This window comes from Prionailurus viverrinus, chromosome X (genome assembly GCF_022837055.1).
Source record: "Prionailurus viverrinus isolate Anna chromosome X, UM_Priviv_1.0, whole genome shotgun sequence".
In the NCBI taxonomy this organism is placed as follows: Eukaryota; Metazoa; Chordata; class Mammalia; order Carnivora; family Felidae; genus Prionailurus; species Prionailurus viverrinus.
Genome location: NC_062579.1, coordinates 12,357,187 through 12,373,575, shown reverse-complemented (window position 1 = coordinate 12,373,575; position 16,389 = coordinate 12,357,187). Strand labels below are relative to the sequence as shown.

The 16,389-nt window shown below is 41.9% G+C and overlaps 1 protein-coding gene across 3 annotated transcripts in view; it reads left to right on the top strand.

The window, feature by feature from the left end:
- The window catches only part of MAP3K15 (mitogen-activated protein kinase kinase kinase 15), a 123,803-nt gene that overhangs the window by 54,778 nt on the left and 52,636 nt on the right, over positions 1–16,389 (top strand). For all 3 annotated transcript variants that reach the window (XM_047843445.1, XM_047843447.1, XM_047843446.1), the window contains exon 7: positions 13,544–13,714. In XM_047843445.1, the coding sequence (XP_047699401.1) occupies positions 13,544–13,714 (171 nt within the window). The remainder of the gene's footprint in view (positions 1–13,543; positions 13,715–16,389) is intronic.

The window sequence follows — 16,389 nt, the reverse complement described above, 5'->3', positions numbered from 1 at the left end:
AGAGACCATGCTGAATTGCCAAGGATATTTTGTGTGGGGTGTGTGTGTTGTAACAGCTTTATTGAGATATAATTTGCATTCTCTATAGTTCACCCATTTAAAGAGTACAAGCCTTTGATTTTTAGTATATTCACAAAGTTGTGCAACCGTCACAGTAATCAGTTTTAGAATATTTTCATCATTTGTCCCCCACAAATCCTGAACCCATTACCAGCCACCATCCCCCTTCCACCCCCTAGCTCCCCTTCCCAGCCCTAAACAACCACTGTTATATTTTGGCAGTCCATTAGCAGTCACTCCGTGTTCCCCCACCTCAGCTGCTAGCCCGAGAAAACCACTCATCTCTTTTTGTCTCTCTGGATTTGCCTATTCTGGACACTTCATATAAATGGAATCCTATAATACGTGATCTTTTCTGGGTGACTTCGTTCACTTAGCATAATTTTGTCAAGGTTCATTCATGTTGTAGCATACATCAGTACTAAATTACTTCCTGTGGCTGAAAAATACTCCATTGTACTGATGGACCCCGTTTTATCTATTCATTTATCAGTTGATGGACATTAGGGTGGTTTCCACTTTTGACTGTACCAGGGAGGTTTGTATGAGCCTGGTCAGGAAGTGATGTTTGTTACTTGTTAGCATATGTCATTGGCCAAAGTTCAGTCTCAGCCAACCTAATTGCAAGAGAAGTGGGGAAATGTGGTCTGGCTGAGGGCCCAGAAAAAAATAATAAATGGGTTTTAGTGAACACATCCTAGTTACCACTGCAGCTTGTAAATAAGAAGTAGAGTTTAACTGGATCCGTCCATGTGGAGATCCCTGAGAGTCTGTCAGCAGAACCAAGAGTGCAGCAAGAATATTCTTCACCTCCTGTTGCCTTTGTGAAAATGGGAGAGCCAGCCTTCGAAGTGCCCTGTTCGAAATTATGGCCTGCCAGTCCACTGTAAAAAATGTTTTTCTTAAAAATGTTTCTTTTGAGGGGCACCTGGGTGGCTCAGTCATTTAAGCGTCCAACTTTTGGTTTCAGCTCAGGACATGATCTCGTGGTTTCGTGGGTTTGAGCCCCACACCAGGCTCTGCACTGACAGCATGGAGCCTGCTTGGGATTCTCTGTCTCCCTGTCTCTCTGCCCCTACCCCACTCACACTGTCTCTGTGTCTCAAAATAAATAAACTTAAATGTTTATTTTGAGAGAGACTATGCATGTGTGAAAGCAGGGAATGGGCAGAGAGAGAGAATCCCAAGCAGGCTCCGTGCTGACAGTGCAGAGCCCGACGCGGGGCTCAAACTCACGAACCATGAGATCATGACCTGAGCCGAAATCAAGAGACAGACACTTACCCAACGGAGTCACCCAGGCACCCCAAGCCCAACCTTTATAGATGTTGCTGGGTGGTCCCAGGGGACTGGAAAAGGTGGTGATGATGGAGGCAAGGATAGGATGATTTAATAGTGGTTCTGCCCTGATGTAAGAAAACAACCATTCTGGTTCATGCATTTCTTTGGTTCTGGGCATTGTTCACACTCAAACACAGGTTGCCTGTAACTGTTCCCTTCTCCGTATGTAAATACGAGGCATCTGGCCAGACTAAGACACCTGCTTCCTTGTGGAAGATCCAATCAGGAAACAAATCTCTAAGTATTTAAAGTAGAGGAAATGTAATACATGGAATTGGTTACACAGGTGATGGAAGAGCTGAGAAGCCAAACAGGGAACTGAGGCCACTCAGAAATGAACATGTACAGGAAGCTGCTACCATCCCTCCTTTGGCTGGATGGATACAGGAAAGAGGTGATGTGATCCGAATCTAGGAGCCAGGATCACTTGAAACCATTACACGCCAGCCTTTTGGGAGCTAGATCTATAGAAGAGATGCAGTTGTTTCTAGAGCCACCACAGGAAACACAGACAAAAAAGGGGAGAAAGTATTATGGCTACTTCATTCTTCCGCTCCTCCAGATACTTGTCCACCATCGTCTTCTACTGGCTGCTCATTGCTGGCAATCAGCTGACCAGGAAGCCCAGAAGCATCCTGGAGGAGCCCGCTCCCCTGTGATGCAGAGCAGAGCAGGTGAAAGAGGGGTGTTATCTGAAGGCGAACAGACCACTGATTGGCCCAGCAGGACACTTACCTTTCAGAGACATTGATGGGTTCTATGTATTTTTAGAGCCAGCTTTATTAAGGTATAAGGTAGAACTTCCGTACAGTAAAATGCACCCATTTAAAGTGCACAGTTTGATGACTTTAGCCAAATAAATAGTCTCATATAACTATTACCATGATCAATAGACACAGTGTTTTATCCCACAAAGTTTCCTTTTGCCCTTGTCCTTGTCAACTCTCCTCCCATGCCCATCCAGCCCCGTTTGGATAATGGCATTTGGCCCATATTCCAGGTCACTGATCCTGTGTTTCAGAGGGCCCAAATCTGGTCTATGGCCGTACCACCCTGAACACACCTGATCTTATCCATGTCCAGATCTGATGCTGTGTTCATTCAGTGTTTTTTTTTTAAACTTTTTAGTTTTAGGACTTCTATTCATTTTTTTTGAGAGTTTCCATTTCTCTCACAAAATATCTTATTTCTTCACAGATACATGCTTTATGTATACATATATATATTTAAACATTTTGTAATAGTTTTTTTAAGTTTATTTTGAGAGAGAGTGTGAGTGGGGAGGGGCAAAGAGGGAGGGAAAGGGAGAATCCCAAGCAGCCTCCACACTGCCAGCGCAGAGCCCAAGTGGGGCTCAATCTCCTGAATCGTGAGATCGTGACCTGTGCCGAAATCAAGAGTTGGACACTTAACCAACTGAGCCACCCAGGTGCCCATGTTTATAACAGTTTTAAAGTTACTGTCAATTTCTGGGTCTGGTTCTATTGATTATGTTTTATCTTGATCGTGGGTCACATTTTCTTCTGTGCACATCTCAGTTTTATTTTAGACATTTTATCTAAAAGAACAGTGGGGAAAAAACAAAACAGTGGAGGCTGAAGTATAATTTCAGTTTGTTTTGTTTATTACCTTGATTATCTGAGCTCTGTCTTAGGTCTGGCAGTTAACATATATGACTGATTTTTTTTCATATTTCTCCTAGAGAGTAGCTGGGTTGGGACTGGACTCAATTCTAATCAGTTTACTTGCGGTTAGCCTGACCTCCCACCTCTTGTCTCTCTGCTACCTTTCTGATCTTGTCAGTATTTGAGCATGGAAGATTTTGAGTTGCTGTTTGTGTAATTTTTGGATTCAGTTTTCACAGTGACCCACATCTGAGTGCTATGATGATGCGTGTGATCTCTTTTTTACTTTGAGCCTCCCCTTCATCACAGCTTTCTTGGAAAAATTTAGTGGGCAAGTGTGCTGCAAGGGAGTTCTTACACTCAGCGATTAGTTTTCGCCTGGGGACCCTTCCAGATTCCGTTCTTTCCCATCAGCCCATGCTGTTGTGCACAACTTTGCTCATTTTCTCTTTGTCCCTGTGCAGTTTCTCTATCAAAGGCTCCCTCTTCGATTTGTCAGTACCTAGAGCAGGCACCCCAGTGAGGATGCTGTCATGGCTCTTTGCTCAGCTCTGAAAGCATTGTTTTCCTGTGGAATTAATCAAGGAAGTTCTTCCTCCTCTTCAGTAGTTTATATATTGTCTAGGTTTTTATTGTTACTGTGAGAGTGGAAGTCCTTTCACAGTCTTCTACTCCTAATTGGAAGCAGAAGTGTCTTCAGAGGTTTTTGGTGGGCAGCCTAAGAGTCTGTCCTAGAAAGGACACTGGTCTAGTGAGACATTTTGCTTGTTAATTCTGAGTGTTTGTGTAGAAAAAAAGATTTTTTGGAACTCTGTCTCCTACCCTATGAGCTTTCTCTTACAGACACACAGTACAGAAAAGGCAGGCAGGCAGGATGCTTAGTAACCAATGAAAGCTCTGGCAGACCTGTAGTTCCCCGTTGCCTGGTGAAGTAAGCAAAGTCCAACATACTTTGCACATGAAGAACTGAGGCCCAGAAAGGGTAAGCAACTTGCTCAAAATTCACATGGGTAGTAAATGGTATAAAAATAACCAGAACCTAGCTGTGTAGGATTCCCAGTCCAATGTTCTGTTTTTACTCTGTGTGTTTTATTGCATAAATAAGAAACACACTTATATATTTTGGGAAGAACCTGGGGAAAAAAACATTTAAAGAAACTGTCCCTTGTGATTCTAATCTCTAGTCCCACTTATGTTCCAGAAGTAATCTGTCTCATCAGTTTGGTGTATATCCTTTCAGTTCTGTGAATTTACATACTATTCAATATGTCATACTGCAGGGTTTTTACAATACAGGAGATGCTCTGTAATTAAAAAAAAATGTTTCTTTTTAAAGAGGGGGGAGGGGCAGAGAGAGATGATAACAGAGGATCCAAAGCAGGATCTGCACTGACAGCAGAGAGCCCAGTGCAGGGCTCAAACTCCTGAACCGTGAGATCGTGACCTGAGCCAAATTCAGACGCTTAACTGACCAAGCCACCCAGGCGCCCCTGTAATTTTCTTTGTTCACTTAACAGTCAATGGATGGAGATCTTTTCATGTCACTACATTTAGTCTTGCTCAGTTTGTCATCCATATAACAGACAACTTAACAGATACTTATTGAGCACCTACTTATGTGCTAGATTGAGTTCTAAGCCTTGGAGCATAGCAGTAAACAAACCAGACAGAAAAATCCCTTCCTCTTGGAGCTTACATTCTTAATGGGGAGACACCATACAAACTAAGTAAAATTATTAAAACAGGTTAGGGTGGTAGGGAGGTTGGTGGGGCAGGTTACAATTATGAGCTGAGTGCTCAGAGAAGACTTGACTTACTAGAGAGTGACATGGAAAAAAATGAGAGATGAGGGAACATACCATGCAAATATATTGGGGAAGAACATTCCAGCCAGAGGGATCAGCACGTGCAATGGCAGGGATGCTTGTGCAGCTGGAGCAGAGGACCCCTACTCTGTGAAACAACCGGGAGCCAGGTCTTACAGAATCTTGTAGGCCACTGAAAGAAAATTGGCAATGGCTCTGTGATGGGAGCCTCTGGAAGGATGTTTTGTTGTTTTTGGTTTTGAGATATAATTGATATATAACATATTAGTTTCAGGTGAATAACATCATGATTTGATGTATGTACATTTTGTGTAATGATCACCACAGGAAGTCTTACTAACATCCATCACCACACATAATTGTGAATATTTTTCTTGTGAGGAAAACCTTTAAGATCTCTCTTAGGAACTTTTTTAAAATTTCTTTTATTAAAAAAAAATTTTAACATTTATTTCTGAGAGACAGAGCACGAGCAGGGGAGGGGTAAAGAGCGAGGGAGACACAGAATCTGAAGCAGGCTCCAGGCTCTGTGCTGACAGCTCAGAGTGGGGAACTACCATATGATAGTGGGGCTTAAACTCCCGAGTGGTGAGATCATGGCCTGAGCTGAAATCGGACACTTAACCAACTGAGCCACCCAGGAGCCCCAGAAACTTTCAAATATACAATACAGTATTGGCTGCAGTCACCATGCTATGTATTACATCCCCAAGATGCATGTATTTTGTAACTGAAAGTTTATACCTTTTGACCCCCTTCACCCATTTCACCCACATCCCACCCCCCACCTTTGGCAGCAACCAGTCTGTCTGTCTTCTGTATCTGTGAGCTTGGTTGAGGTTGGTTTGGTTGCTTTTTTCAGACTCTGCATATAGGTGAGATCATACAGTATTTGTCTTTCTCTGACTTGTTTCATTCAGCACAATGCCCTCAGGGTCCATGCATGTGGTTGAAAATGGCAAGATTCCTTTTTATGACTGAACAATATTCCATTGTGTATGTATATCACACTCTGGTTATCTGTTGGACACTTAGGTTGCTTCTAGGTCTTTGCTATTGTAAATAATGCAGTGAACATGGGAGTGCAGATATCCTTTAGAGTTAGTGTTTTTGTTTCCTTTAGATAAATACCCAAAAATGGAATTGCTGGATCATATGGTAGTTCCATTTTTAATTTTTTCAAGAGTCTCCATACTGTTTTCCACAGCACCTGCGTCAATTTGCATCCCACCCACAGTGCATGAAGGTTCCCTTTTATCCATATCCTCACCAACACTTCTTTCTTTTTTTTTTTTTTAATAGATCTTAGCCATTCCGACAGGTGCGAGGTGATTGTTGTGGTTTTGAATTGCATTTTCCTGATGATGAGTGGTATCAAACATCTTTTCCTGTGTCTGCCTGCGGTCTTTACCATTGGCCGTCTTGATGCCTTCTTTGGAAAAATGTTTCTTCAGGTCCTCTGCCCATTTTTTAATCAGACTTTTTTTGCTCTTGAGTTGTATGAACTCTATATATTTTTGATATTAACCCCTTGTCAGATATATGATTGGCATTTGCGTGGACGGTTTTGAGTAGTGGAGTGACATGACGTGACTCAGTGTTTAGCAGGATCACTCTGACTCCCGTGTTGAGAATAGATTGTAGAGGGTGAAAGCAGGAAATGATGGTTATTTGGGTCAGGGTAGTAGCAGTGGGGGTCATGAGGAGTAGCCCATTTTTGGATATGGCTTAAAATAAAAGCTAACAGAATTATTTGATCGAATGAAAGATACTAGCGATATGAAGCATGACTCCAAAGTTTTTGGCATGAAAAACAGGAGGAACGGACTGGCCATTCTTAAATAAGATGGAGAAGAATAGCTTTGATGGGACAATCAGCAGTTAAGTTTTGGACACATCAAGTTTGAGGTATTAGACATGCAAGTGAGATGCTAGGAAGACAGTTGGATATGGAGTTCAGGGGAGAGCTCTGGGCTGGAGATAGTAATTGGGAGTCATCAAGATATAGATGTTTGGAAAAGCAGGACAGTAGATGATATACCAAGGGATCTAGTGTAGTTACAGATAAGAAACATCCAAGGGTTATGCTTAAGGACTCTCCAGTGTTAAAAGACTAGGGAGATGAATAGGAACCAGAAAATTAGACTCAAGTAGAAGGAAAATGAGGAGAGTATGGTGATCTGCAAGCCGAATGAAGAAGGTAATCCAAAGAGGAAGGAGTACTCAGCTATCAAATGCTGCTGGTAGGTCAGATAACACAAGGGCTTAGAAGCGGTCACTGGGACTTAGCAGTGATGCAGACCTACCGAACATCCAGGGTAAGACACACTAATGCCTGGATCCCATCTCCAGAGACTGATGTAACTGGTCTCAAGTGCAACCTGAACACCAAGGTTTTTGAAGTTTCCCAGGTGATTCTAATGTGCAAGCCAACGTTGCGACCCCACTGTCTTAGTTCATATCTTTCTCTTAATTTGTGAAATGACCTTATCGTCAGAAACATATGTTGCCAGACTGATTAAACACAGGAGATTTTATCTGTAGACTTGTTCGTGGATACTTTGGGATCTGAAAATGATAAGCATATCTGAAAACCGATTATTAACAACTAAAGAGATTAGCTATTTAGCACCTGTCCTAAAGTGGCTTTTAAGCTGAAAATCGCCTTTTCATTTTTTGCAAATATTTGATTTTTTATTTTTGTTCTTTTTTTTAATCCCCCAAAGACCTTTTGTTTTTAGTAACAAGGGTAAGTTTCAAGTTAATGAAAAAAATTTAAGGGAAACATTGCTGTAAATGGTCCAAAGAAAACCAAATGAACCTGAACTCAGATCGATAATGAAGCATTTAGAAGAGTTAAGTAAATTGTTTTCAGAATCCTGAAAATTTCACACCTCAAAAGTTGGCTCATAGCAGATGTAAAAATGTTGTACCTCATTAAAGTTTTAGTCTTTTTTCATTTTCCTGCCACTGACTGTAGAAATTATTTCAATGCTGTAGTAAAATTGAGTTGGGTTGGTAGCTCTTCACTCTTTAAAATGGGAAGGAATCGTGAGTGGGCTGTTGGTTAAGAGATCTGTTTTGCAGGCTGATAATTGGATTCTATGGACAAAGAGAGTACAGATCAAATCTCTGAGAACAAGATCAGGCTGGAAAATAGGAAAAATCAAAGTTGCAATACAGGCCTAATTACTGCAGGTTTCCAGAAGAATGCCAAGTGTCTAGATTAGCCCTTCTCAACCCGGCTTGGGTTCCACAGAGAATTAAACCCTAATGCCCTAAGGCATCCATTGTATCAGTCGAATGAACTCTCTTAAGTATCCAGAATGGGGCTACCTGTGTACCATACTTGGGAGAATGGAGAAAATAGTTACTCAGATAATCAAATAATTTTCTCTGGAGCTTAATTCACTAGCAGGACCCCCATTGAGAAAAGCTGTTTGACGTACTAATCTGTTGTCTTGAATGATGCAGAGTTTTATGACTTACAGGTCCTCAGGAAAGAAAGCATAAAAGAGCCTGTTGTCAAATTGCCAAGAAATTAAAAAGAATAATCTCTTTATTATTTATTAGAATAGTTATTAGTAAAACATGCACAGGAACACCTTGTGCAAATCCCAGCAGTGATTTTTTTGAACAGTTTAATGTGTATCCTTCCAGACTTTGTGCATGTGAACATAAGTGGAAATAATATTTACTGCAAAGAATGGGATCATGGCATTCATTTAGTTCAGCAATGTTTTTTCCATGAACTGTTAGGGAAAGTTTTCTATATAATTACATGCAGACCTGCCTCTTTCTGAGGGTTGCATGATACTCCATGGTTTGGTTGTTACAAACTGTATTTTATCATTTGACATTTATCGTATGTCAGAGGACATTTGGGTTATCTTCAGTTTTTCACTGTTAGGAGCAATGCCATAATAAACATCTTGGTTCAAAAATTCTTGAATATATATATACGTGTGTGTATATATATATATGGGTTTTTCTATTTCCAGATTATAGAAGCGGAATGGAGTCAGGATGCATACCTTTTACTTTTTGGTTTTATTAATAGAAATTTCTTTTTTTAAATGAAATTTATTATCAAATTGGTTTCCATACAACACCCAGTGCTCATCCCAACAGGTGCCCTCCTCAGTACCCATCACCCATCCACCCCTCCCTCCAACCCCCCGTAAACCCTCAGTTTGTTCTCAGTTTTTTAGAGTCTCTCATGTTTTGACTCCCTCCCTCTCTAGCCTTTTTTTTTCCTTCCCCTCCCCCGGGATCTTCTGTTAAGTTTCTCAGGATCCACATAGGAGTGAAAACATGGTGTCTGTCTTTCTCTGTATGACTTATTTCACTTAGCATAACACTCTCCAGTTCCATCCACGTTGCTACAAAAGGCCATATTTCATTCTTTCTCACTGCCACGTAGTGTTCCATTGTGTATATAAACCACAATTTCTTTATCCATTCCTCATTTGATGGACATTTAGGCTCTTTCCCTAATTTGGCTATTGTCAAGAGTGCTGCTATAAACATTGGGGTTCAAGTGCCCCTATGCATCAGCACTCCTGTATCCCTTGGGTAAATTCCTAGCAGTGCTATTGCTGGGTCATAAGGTAGATCTGTTTATAATTTTTTGAGGAACCTCCACACTGTTTTCCAGAGTGGCTGCACCAGTTTGCATTCCCACCAGTAATGCAAGAGGGTTCCTGTTTCTCCACATCCCCTCCAGCATCTATAGTCTCCTGATTTGTTTATTTTAGCCACTCTGACTGACGTGAGGTGGTATCTGAGTGTGGTTTTGATTTGTATTTCCCTGATGAGGAGCGACGTGGAGCATCTTTTCATGTGCCTGTTGGCCATGTGGATGTCTTCTTTAGAGAAGTGTCTATTCATGTTTTCTGCCCATTTCTTCACTGGATTATTTGTTTTTCGGGTGTGGAGTTTGGTGAGCTCTTTATAGATTTTGGATACTAGCCCTTTGTCCAATATGTCATTTGCAAATATCTTTTCCCATTATGTCGGTTGCCTTTTAGTTTTGTTGATTGTTTCCTTTGCAGTGCAGAAGCTTTTTATCTTCATGAGGTCCCAATAGTTCATTTTTGCTTTTAATTCCCTTGCCTTTGGGGATGTGTCAAGTAAGAAATTGCTGTGGCTGAGGTCAGAGAGGTGTTTTCCTGCTTTCTCCTGCTTTTGATGGTTTCCTGTCTCACATTCAGGTCCTTTATCCATTTTGAGTTTATTTTTGTGAATGGTGTAAGAAAGTGGTCTAGTTTCATTCTTCTGCATGTTGCTGTCCAGCTCTCCCAGCACCATTTGTTAAAGAGACTTGTTTTTTTTTTTCCATTGGATATTCTTTCCTGCTTTGTCAAAGATTAGCTGGCCATACTTTTGTGGGTTTAATTCTGGGGTTTCTATTCTATTCCATTGGTCTATGTGTCTGTTTTTGTGTCAATACCATGCTGTCTTGATGATTACAGCTTTGTAGTAGAGGCTAAATTCTGGGATTGTGATGCCTCCTTCTTTGGTCTTCTTCTTCAAAATTACTTTGGCTATTCGGGGTCTTTTGTGGTTCCACACAAATTTTAGGATTGCTTGTTCTAGCTTCGAGAAGAATGCTGGTGCAATTTTGACTGGGATTACATTGAATGTATTAATAGAAATTTCAAACACAGTCAAAAGTAGGAAATGATATAGTGAACCCCCATGTACCCCTTTTCCACTCTTCAGTAATGATCCCTGCATGGCCATTTTTGTTTCCTGCTCACCCCATCCACTCTGTCTTACCCCAACACCAGATTTATTTTGAAGCAAAGACATACCATTTTATCCAGAGATATTTCTGTATTGTCTGAGGGACAGTTTGACAAAACATGGTCATGATTGTGTTATACCTAAGGATAAACAATAATTCCTCAGTATCAATGCTCAGATTTTCCCAGGTACCTCTCTGTCTTTACCTTTTGTGTTTAGAGTGGGGTTTTTGAGTCATGATTCAAACAAGGTCTATACATGGCATTTGGTTGAGATGATTCTTAAGTCTTTTTTAATATATTTTTAAATATTTGTTTATTTTGAGAGAGAGGGAGGGAGTGCACAAGTGGGGGAGGGGGGGAAAGAGAGAGAGAGAGAGAGAGAGAGAGAGAGAGAGAAAGAGAAAGAGAAAGAGAAAGAGAATATACCAAGCAGGCTCCACATTGTCAGCATAGAACCCAGCATGCGGTGCTCAGTCCCACAAACCATGAGATCATAACCTGAGCCGAAATCAAGAGTCGGACACTCAACTGACTGAGCCACACAGGCACCCCAAGTCTTTTTTAGTATATAGGTTTCCCCTTATCTTATTTTTTCTTTTCCCTGTTAATTACTTGGTAAGGAAGCATTTGTCTGATAGCAGTTCCAAAGTTGTGGATTTTGTAATAGTATCCCTGTGGTGTGATTTATTAAGTTCCTCTGTCCCTTTTTCTCCTTGCAACTTGGTAGTTAGATTTGGAGGCTTAGTTCAGATTCTGGTTTCATTTTTTTTTTTTTTTCTGGAAAGAATACTTCATAGTTGATTGTGTACTTTATTTGTTTTTTCTTTTTTTGTGATGTTAATGGCTGTTGACGATCATTGCCTGGATCCATTGTTTCATTAGGGGTTACAAAAATAGTGATACTTGAATTTTATAATTCCTGAGTTACTAGCACAAATACTTTCTAAAGAGACATTTCATCTCATCAATGACTTGGTTACCCCCAGTGTACAACTCATCTGGGAAAAGGAGACTATTTGCTTAATTTTTGCTTTGATAATTTTCAAAAATAATGAGACGGTTCCTTAGCGTTCTCCAAGGGTGACCCCTGAAGTTCTGTAAGACGATTATGAAATCATCATTTTAATATAGTTGATATGTTTCAATTCTTTTTTATACTATTCTTTTTAATGCTCATACTGTCCCTTCTTTGGCCAAAAACTGATTCTTGTTAGTTCCTGAGTCTTTCTGATATGAACTTAGTAGTTTCTTTGAGTCTTTGTATTAAGATGTTCCAGGACCATCTTAGACATATCTGGAATCTGCCATTCCTCCACGAAGTGCTGGTTCCTTGTAGGAACAGGTGCTTTTACAGACCCCAGTCAGGGTTTGGAGGTTCTCATTGCTACTGAGTTGCTCATCGTTTTGGTCCTTTTCGGTAGACAGAGCTAGGAACACCACTGGATGACTTTATATTGATGTTTCAATTCAAATTTAGGACTGTAGGATTTTTAATGAATTCCTTTGATTTTGTGTTTGTGTATCTTACCCTGAAAAATCTGGTTCCTAATGATATTAACATCGTCATTTGTTGTATTCTATACTACATGATGTTTTCACATTACCAGTTCCTGTATTATTGCTAACAATATGATTACCAGAAAGTATTTAAGATTTCTTTGCATTTATATTTTTTCCTTAAGTTATATCCTCTTAGGAAAATACAAAGTGCTGTGCTTTAAAAATCATGTGAACCAGTTTGTCTTTCGTAGGTAAGCCACCAATTGCTTGCAGGGGGTCATTTGTTTGGTTCCAGCCACAAATTCAAATGGTGTTTATTGGCAAATGGTGTTTTTAGGGAACAATGTAAATTTTTTTTAATTCATTTTCTTTTATAATTTGGTAAAAAAAAAAAAACCTTACAGTTTCCAAGTCACATCCCAAGAAGTGAATTTGGATTCCTGTCCTCTTCAGCACGTTTTCTTCCTCCACCTGTTGGTAGCCAGTTTTATTACCTTTTGGTTTATCCTTCCATTTTGAGCAAATAAAAGCAGGTAAATATTCACATCTCTGCTTTGCCTAAATAAAAAGGTAGCACTGTGTGCACAGTATTCAGTGCCTTGTTTTCTGGTCTTAACACTAAATTCTAAGGATCACTCCATAGCAGTATTACATAGTAATTGTTTCTTTATACAAATGTTTAACGTATTATAATATGAATACGAACATCATTAGCCAGAGTTGATTTAATCAGGCTCTGCAACTGATGGGCATTTGCTTCCAAACCTTCACAGGAACCCTTAATATTCACAACCACAAACTCGGGTTATTTTGTGGCAAAGATTATTTTAACAATGATCGAAGGAATCCATTACCTTTGTATGAAATGAAATTTTTACCATATAAGTTAATAAGAGAGAAGACTGTGATTTGTGAATATAGAAACAATTTTCTAAATTTTCTTTTCCAGTGGACAGGAAAACAGGAATTGCTGGGGTCTTTTCCTGTTTGAGGATGGCAAGGTCGAGAAATGCCAAAACACATTTCTAAATTTCTCTTGGCTTTCTGAACTTGGGGGCCCTGCCACTTTTCCAAAAGAACGTTCTGTCAAACCACGTCATTCTCATGATTCAGGCGTAGCTTCCACAATCCTTGCTGTCCATCCAGCTATAGAAGCTGCCATGTTATTTTGTGTGTCTTCCCAAACACATCAGTCTGCATCTGCTGTCATCCACAGTCTGGATCTCAGAGAAGGGACCAAGTAGCAACTGTGACAGCGTGAGATTTACTGGTGTGGGTCTGAAGCACTTGTTACATTTGAACATGAAAAAGTGAATTCTTATTTGGCTTTTGTTTCCTGCTAAAGCACAGCATCCCTACACCAGCCCTTGCCAGAATGAGCGCACGTATGCTCCCATGTCTTGCTTCAGACATGAGTGATCTTACCATACAAATCTTTCAGGAGAAACAGTGTGGGTGACCGTGAGAAGGCTCTGCAGGTCATGCTCCAGGTTCTGCAGAATTGTGACCACCCGGCCCCCGACATGTTCTGCCTGTGTGGGAGGATCTACAAGGACATCTTCTTGGATTCAGACTGCAAAGATGGCACCAGCCGAGACCGCGCCATTGAGTGGTAAACCTTCCATCCTAGTCGGTAGCGTGTGCATCTCTGCAAAGAACAGAACTGCAGAGGCTAAGGATCCAGGTCTTTTCCGTGTGTGTGTGTGTGTGTGTGTGTGTGTGTGTGTGTGTGTGTGTGTGCGCGCGCGCGCACGCCTGCCTACCGACGGTGGGGAGAAACAAAAAGTCATACATGTGGTTTGGGAATTTTCCAGATTCCTTTTTCTGAAAGGGACCATTCAAAACTGCGTTTTGTACTGGTGACATTATTCCCACAAGTTCTCTCATTTACAGGGGCAAGAAGGAGGCTCACCAGGCTCCTCCCCAGCTGCTCCTTCCCTGCTACTTCATCCAGAACTGTGTTCCACCGCCACTAGCGCATTATCTTCTCAGTTCTGCCTGCCTGCCTTCTTCCTTCCTTCTTTCCTGCCTTCCTTTTTTCTTTCCTTCTTCCTCCCTTCCTTTTATCCTTCCTTCCTGCTTTTCTTTGTTCATTTAACAAAAGTTTATTGAGGGTTTACTGTATGCCAGAAACTTTTCTAGATGGTGGGGATAAAGACACAGCAGCAGACATGGACACGAATTCCCGCCTTCACGGACTTTGCATTGCTGGTAAGGGAAGTCAGAGAAAGACAGAAAAATAGGATGTCACCTGTTGATGAGGGCTCTAGGGATAAGTTCATCAGGGAATCTGAGGAGGCTTGGGAGGAGTCACCTGCAGTTTCAGGCAGGGTCATCAGTGAAGGTGAGTAAAGTTGTGAGGGTGGTGAGATGAGCCTTGCTGAGAACTGTGGAGAAAGTGTTCTGGGAGGAAGGGCCAGCAGAGGCAGAGACCAGGAGGAGGAAGTTTGCTCCACGTGATCAAGGCCAGTGAGGCACGAGCCAGGGGAGAGTGGCAGGAAATAGGAGAGAAGAACTTTTTATTGTGAGTGAGATTATAAAATACCGGAGCACTCTGAGCAGAGCCGTGACGAGATCCTACATGCTTTTTTACCAGCGCATTCTCACTGTTTTGCAAAGAATACGTTTCAGGGGGTGTATCAGTTATCATTTGCTGCATAACAAATCCAAAAGTTAGTGACTTAAAACAGCGATTTATAATTTTTCCTGATTCTGTGGATTGGCCAGGCAGCCACTCTGCTGGTTCCACTCCTAAAGTGCTGGTCTCACTCGGAAAAATGAGCTCAGCTGGAGGCTCAGGAGGGGTGGAAGGTCCAAGATGGCCTTACACACGTTTGGCAACTGGCGCTGGGTCTTGGTGGTTCACTTGCATTCTCTGCTTGTGGTTCTCATCCTGGCAGACCAGCTTGGTGGGCGGCATTCTGAGAGAATGAAGGTGGAAGCTGCGAGGCTTAGGCTCCGGAACTCACGCAGGGTCAGTTCTGCCTCACACCCTGGGTCACATCATAAGCAGATCACATGGTTACCCCAAATAGACTCCAGCTGTGGATGGGAGAAGTGACAAAGGCACACGTGTCGTGGGATGGGAGGGATTTGTGGCTATTAAATAGTCTACCACAGGGGCAAGAGCAGAAGTGGGGAACAGGGGACGGCTGCAGTATATCAGGGAAGGGCTGATGGTGGCTTGAGCCCAGGTGGTGGTGATGATAATGAGATGTCAGAACCTGGACATAATTCCAAGGCGGAGCCAACCGCTTACCTCACCCATTTCTGTCGAGAGAGCTCTTGCCGCTCCACTCCTAGTTCTCACTGCTTCCCCTTGCCCTCTCCCCTCCCTTGTTCTGCTTCCATACACGTTGCCGGCTGTGTCATCTCCCCTCTTCTCTCTACCCACTGTCCTCCCGGGTGATCCCAGTCACTCCCACACCATGGAACCGTTAGCCGATCTCCAGCCTAACCTGCGTCCTAAGCTTTGGCCCCACGTCAGCCCCCGTTTGCCCATCTGTCCCACCCAGAGGTGGTGCCGCTATGTAAGATGCAGTGTATCCAGGCTGAAATCCTCACCTCTCCACAAGGGATGGCTTCCAACGTCTTGCTTTCTCACTACCATTCTTCAGCCTCCTACACATAGACTTTTTTTTTTTTTTAACACCTGGTAATGTTCACTCATTTACCTCCCCATATGGTCAGTTCCCTATCGCAGCCCTTCTCTGTATCTTGCCTCACTCCCTGCCAGTCTTTGCTCATCACCACCACCGTGGTCAGTGCCACTTTTTTTTACTTTCTTGCCAGGAGTGTTCTAACAGTTTTCCAAGTAGGCTCTGTGCTTGGTGTCTCTAAAGTCTATCCTTGTAGATTGAACCACTATGCCTTATTCCTCCTAAAGCTCCAAGACCCACCATGGCTCTCCATTTCCTATTAAATAAAAACTCAAACTTCTTAGAATACCATTCTAGGTGCTCTGCAAACTTTCTCCAACCCACCCTGAGCCCCATTGCCCACTACCTGATACATGGCTCACTAAACTGAAGTTTCTTAGGAGTTTTGCAGACTCTCATCTCTGTTCCTGCCATTCTCTCTGTTGGAGGTTTCCTTTCCAAATCTCTGTCATTGCACATCTTTCCATCTTTGTGCCATATCTCGAGTTTCTAGGGGTGGCCCCACTTCTGTGAGCCCCTGTAGACATGGATTTGTGTAGTTTTAGGATACTTACCACATTCAAGTTTGTGTTTTCCCTAATTGCACTAGCTGTGTGTAGATCTTATTACCTCTACGATAGTATAGTTT